The 5,474-nt window shown below is 40.5% G+C and overlaps 1 protein-coding gene across 1 annotated transcript in view; it reads right to left on the bottom strand.

Moving 5' to 3' along the window:
* Window positions 1-2,075: 2,075 nt before the first annotated feature.
* Window positions 2,076-5,474, bottom strand: part of AOAH (acyloxyacyl hydrolase) — a 73,706-nt gene continuing 70,307 nt past the window's right edge. The window contains exon 22 of the mRNA XM_039715222.1: window positions 2,076-3,014. Coding sequence (XP_039571156.1) covers window positions 2,886-3,014 — 129 coding nt within the window. The 3' untranslated portion in view covers window positions 2,076-2,885. The remainder of the gene's footprint in view (window positions 3,015-5,474) is intronic.

Here is a 5,474-nt window from a genome sequence, read left to right as displayed (position 1 = left end):
TTTGTGAAGAGGCCAGTCTGTGAATTCAATTCCCATGTTCCTCTGCCCTTTTAGGGTTTTGTGGTGAAAGTTTGCAACAATGGTTACGTAGTTTTTCCATGTGTGAAGAGGCCAGTCTGTGAATTCAAATAACTTCAGGTAGGTTTAGATGTTCTATACCTCAAAAAGAGTTCTGACTCTCTGATTTCAAGCCAAGCTTAAAATTTTGTAAAAAATGTTTGCAGAGTAACATCAAGAGAACCTTCCCATGTGCAGTGTGCTGGACCCAGCCAGTGACATAATTCCTTCTCTTCATTCACATGCTCTGACTCTCCCCAAGAAAGACCTTGACAGACTATTTTTGCTAGAACTTCATACTGCTAATAAACTTTGAATTGCTTGGAATTATAATAAGCTTTCCAAGAGAAACTTTTTTTCCCCTGTTTCTCTTCCCTGTGCATTTTTCACCTTCAACAAATCTAAGCACCAGGAGACATTTACCTAATGGAATAGCTTAGAATTCATAGTTTGTCGCTGCTTTAGCATAAGTAAGCTTTTTCAGCAGTGTTTTTTAAATATAGGATATGTATTTTTAGAGTGGTATGGGTAAGTGATTGATGTTTGAGGGTGCAGATCTTCAGCTGTTTTTTGCATTTGAAATAATTGAGACATAGTGGTTGTAAAAGCTGATGGCTTAATAGTCCCAAAATTCATCTTTCTTTGATAAAGATAGATAATGCATTAGCTACATATCAGGATTCTGCATGCAGCTGGGTTTGGAGGTGCAGAACTCACGTTGAGGCACAAGGGCATGTGCTCTGGGTCGTGTGCCCTCAGCCAGGGGCAAGCCCATTCCTTGGTGTCCTTCAGAGACCCTGTGTCCAGCAAGGAGCAGTTGTACTGGGCAAACCTTTGAGAGGGCTTTGCTCTGCGTTTCAGCTATAGAGGTTTCAGGTTGTCTTTGAAAAGATGTTCTAATTTTATAAGAAACCTTTTTCTCCCCATTGTTCAGAAATTCAGTAAGTGAGCAAGTAAAAAATTCTGTAAGAGAAAAATGCTTTCCTCTGGGCAATGTAGCTTATTTTAGTTGAGGAAATTTCAGTTTTACTACTTAGTAAAACTCCTAATTGGTGTTATTAAATCCCAACCTCAAATGAAATACAATAATTTGCAAAGAAATTGCCTTGAAAATTAGGCTTCCAAACATGACTCCCTTCCCCCTTTTAATTGCTACACTTCTGTGTGTTGATGTAGAGAAAATAATCTGATATTCTGTAATTATTGCCTGTGCTGTACTTGAGCTGTAGTAAAAACGTGTGGATGCACTTGCTTCTGTCCTTGTGTTGTATTTAATAAAAGATAAGAGTCCTGAAGAAATAGTACAAAAATAGGAGGTGCTTTACCTGGTCAGGGTACATGGAATGTTATGTTGTTTGAAGAGAATTTCTATGGGAAGCAAGGGGATTTCCTTGTAATGCTAAATAGTCTTCCCCAGGTCTGCCTCTTGAGTTGAAACTATTCCTTGGGAGACTGGATATTTTGGTAACATCTAAATGCCTTGAATGAATTGGGGCCTTATTAACAAGTATCATTCAATTAAGGAATGTATTCCCTTCTGGTTTCCTAAAGTGGTGACTTGAATATTTACTTAAGTGTTAGCAGTCATCCCAAAGGAATTTCTATCTTAATTTCTATCTTAATATCTTAATAAAAGACCCAGCATTGACTGTACCCTATAAAAAGGATCAGGATCTAGGAAAGCAGTAATACATGCTTCAATCAAAATAGTATTAGCCAAGTCATTCCCTGCCTGTTCAAAATGCTGAGTGGGTGCACATCCTACAGCCAGGCCCTATCCTTGGGTTTGGACCGCAGCCCAAGAGCTGCCCCACGTGTGACAGCCTTGTGCAAGGGCGGTGCTCAGAACAAGTAGCAGAGCAATTCCACCTGAGCTTTGGGCTGTTGGGGTGTGTTTTAGTCATGTCATGTTAATGCTTGCTGTTTACTGGATCTTTTCCACCCATAATTAATGCCACTTAATGCTCTCTGATCCCTCCACCATCAGTAAGGTTGCAAGTAGGGTAGAGCTGTCTCTGATTTTTAAATATTTCTTTATTTTGCTAAGAGCACTGCATAAGCTGGTGAAAAAAATACAGTAATTCTCATCTTCAAGTCTGTCTGTGAAGTAAGGGCTACCCAGTATTTTCAGTGATTCCCTTGGCCATGCCTGTAAAAGACATAGGACTTGGCATATTATTTTTCTTAGGAAGCAAAAAAAGCAGAAATACATTACAGGTTGAAAAAACAACCCGCTTTTTAAATACATGAAGTGTTGTCAACCTAATATCTTATTAATGGAGGAAGAGAACCTGTGCTCAGTCAGCCTGTGCTGATGCTGCCAGGCACATCAAAATTGTAGTGTCTTGTTATTCCTGGCACACTTTAATAAGCAAATACCAGCTAAATAATGTATTGACAGTCAAGGCAATTACATACACACAATTTATAGCAACATAATGAGTTTGGGGTCCCCCCCCTCCTTTTGGGATCAGATTAACTGTTGAAACACTACAAACAGAAAAACTAGAAATGTTCTGCAGAAGGAAAAAAGATTAGGTAGGGGTAGGAGTTTCCTGTATGTGGAAAAAAGAAGTGCAGATTTTCAAACTGCTACAATAAATGGTCTAGCTGGCAGCTATCCTTTGATTTTTATTTTTGTAGCTCCACAGAAAAAGCATAGCCTACTTGTGCAGGTAAGATACAAACTGAAAAGAATGCTCTTGTGTTATGTCCAGTGCTACTGGCTCTGATAACTTCCTCTCCCCGATTTTTTTGGTGTGTCTTTAATCATCTTGACCCGTGGAAGTGCCATCATCAATTGCGTGAGGGTTCCAGCAGTTTGGAAGTCAGTGTCCACCTTGATCTTTGAATATGGCTTCAATCTGATCGTTGAATGGATTCTCCTTGCCAAGCACTTGAGGCCACTCGTGTAGTGCCTTCTGCCAGGTAATGCCTGTTCCAAGGGCTGCAGCAATCTGCAAACCACAGATGCTATCAATTTCTTGTGCTTCTATAATGCCAGAGCTTAGAAGACCCCCACCATAAGGCAGACTGCCCAGTTATAACCATGTGATGGACTGCAACCTCTAACCAAGGGAAATACCTCATTCCAGCTGCTTGAGCAGGGCTAAATCCTTCTGAACAGTAAAAATAGGGTGAGGGCCATATATATGCAACTTCCTGACCTGTCATTTGTCTAATAATGATAGTCTGTCTCCAGCCATTTCCAGATGCCTATGGTGTCTAGTCCATAAACTGCTATTTAAAAGCCCTGAAGTCTGATTTTTATTTTTTTTTTTCTCCAGAACATTTTGAAAGTATGTCAAAAGCACCACCTGGGTAAAATGCGTAAAACTCTTGCAAGTCCAAAGGAATTCATGCTCCCAAATGCCTTTGGTACTTCTAATAAATGTTCTCTGTGCTCTCCTGGGAGGAAACCACAGGTGTTGAGGAAAAAGAGGCCCAATTATTTCTAGTTTCATAACTAACTGTGTCTGATGCTCTAAGTTTGCACCTGCTACTGGGTTGTCTTTAGAGTTCTTTTCCCATGAGACCCGCAGAAATGATAGGATAGCTTTTCTCCTCAATATCAGTCCCTCCAGCTTTCACAGAGGTTTTTGCCCTAGAAGTTATATACCGATGAGAAATGTTATCTGCTGTATTGCCAGGGTGAAAAACATGAGTGGTAGCAGAAAGGGACAGAGAGAAAAGCCTGAGTCTCCCTTGTCCAAGTTTTTGCAGCCTTCTAAGGCATTTTGATTGTACTCTTGACCTGCAGTAATATTTGGCCTATATGGGAACTTTATTTTCAACCCAAGCTTGTCAACACACTGATCTTGATTGCAGTTATGAGGTTTAAGTAAGGCTAACAAAGCCTTCTTTTTTTTAAAGGCCAAGGTGGTTTTATGAAATCAAACTATTTGAGTACTGTTGTTTTGGAGTTTGGGAAGGTACTGGAGCCTGTGGGGAATTTTTATGTGCTACTTTTTAAATCTGTGCTTTAAAATAAGCTCTAATGATGGGCTGGAAGACAAAAATCTTTATTTAAGGGCTCACGTAAAAAGAGTAACATTTGTGGGGTGGAGGCTCTTAGCCTCTGGTCTCTCAAAGTCTTGTTAATCTAATGAAGGAATTGGGGCAGGGAAGAGGGATAGTGGAGATTTATTACAGTTCATTACAGGGTTTTCTCCTGGTTGCAGTTTCTATTGTGACTAAATGTTACTCTGGGACACTCTATGGCAGCCAGGGGACTGAGATCAGTCCCTGTCAGAGTGGTCCATTCTGGCATGGTGGTCTCCAAACCTCCTTTACAAACCTCCCTAGGCCTCCCATGTGTTTCTTTAGCAGGAAAGGTGGGGTTGCCTAATTGGTTGGGTGAGTGAGTGGTTTAAAAACCCTTACTGTCTTTGCATGGTACTTCCTTTGTAGAAGTATCACTGGAGGTATGCTCTACAGTGTTCAGACAAATGCTGACTCTAATTTAAGGTATGTGTGCTTAGACTGCCCAAAATCAAATTAAGTTCTGTGCATACATAATTTCTTGACGTCCTGATGATTTCAATAATTAATTCTGGATGAGTAATTTAGCACAGAGAAGGGTTTGTGACTCGCTTTCTTCCAGGGCTTTTTTAAATTCCAGAGTTCTTGTACTTTGAGACGTGGTATAATTTTTATAAGCTTTGCAATTTTTTGTTGTTGTTGTTGTGAAGATTACATCCCCTAAGCAAGTTTTTAAAAGGAAGTATTACCCATTCCTCACAGAGCTCTGGGTTGACTGCAACTGGGAGGCAGCTGTGGTTTTTTAGCAGCTTCTGGCTATCTGTTTTCCCCCTTCTGCACCAAACAGGTGATAGGCATGATTCTCAGCCAAGTGTAAATACCCAACTCATCTGATATGCGTCACTTCAGCTTTTCCACTTTATTTCTGCCTGGAACGTGCTTTGCTATGACTTAAGGAAGAAAAAGGGAGAAGCTAATCACACTCAAGCTGTGCTTTCCTGCCTGTACATAAACATTAAGAATCTTCCAAGCGTCTCTGGTTCCAGTTTGTGATGCTCAGGGCTTTTGCTTTCTCCCTGGAAACATCATAAAAGCAAGAAATGAAGCTGTTTATGCAGGATCCTGTTGAAATGCATGGCCCTGCCATCCAAACAAAGCAATCGACTGTTCTAGAGGGAAGTGGTGTCCTTGAAGCCATCTGGCATTCAGAAGGATTTGCAGTGAAATTTTGTAGTAAGGAGTATATGCTGGAGAAAATCCCTGGGCTCCCTCTATAGTCACTGAGAAGAGAAAGTCAGATTTTTTTCAAGGAAAATCAAGCCGGACATTGGGGAATGGTGTCTCAAAAACAGCTCTAGAGGGATCTCAGGAGGGCTGAGTGAATAATTTTGCTTTTAGGTGTTAAAAGCAAATAGTGTGAATTTCCTCCATCTCCA

Source organism: Passer montanus, unplaced genomic scaffold, assembly GCF_014805655.1.
Source record: "Passer montanus isolate IOZ18808 unplaced genomic scaffold, ASM1480565v1 scaffold32, whole genome shotgun sequence".
Lineage (NCBI taxonomy): Eukaryota > Metazoa > Chordata > Aves > Passeriformes > Passeridae > Passer > Passer montanus.
The sequence above is the reverse complement of the archived record's forward strand: the minus strand, read 5'-3'. Positions and strand labels throughout refer to the sequence as shown.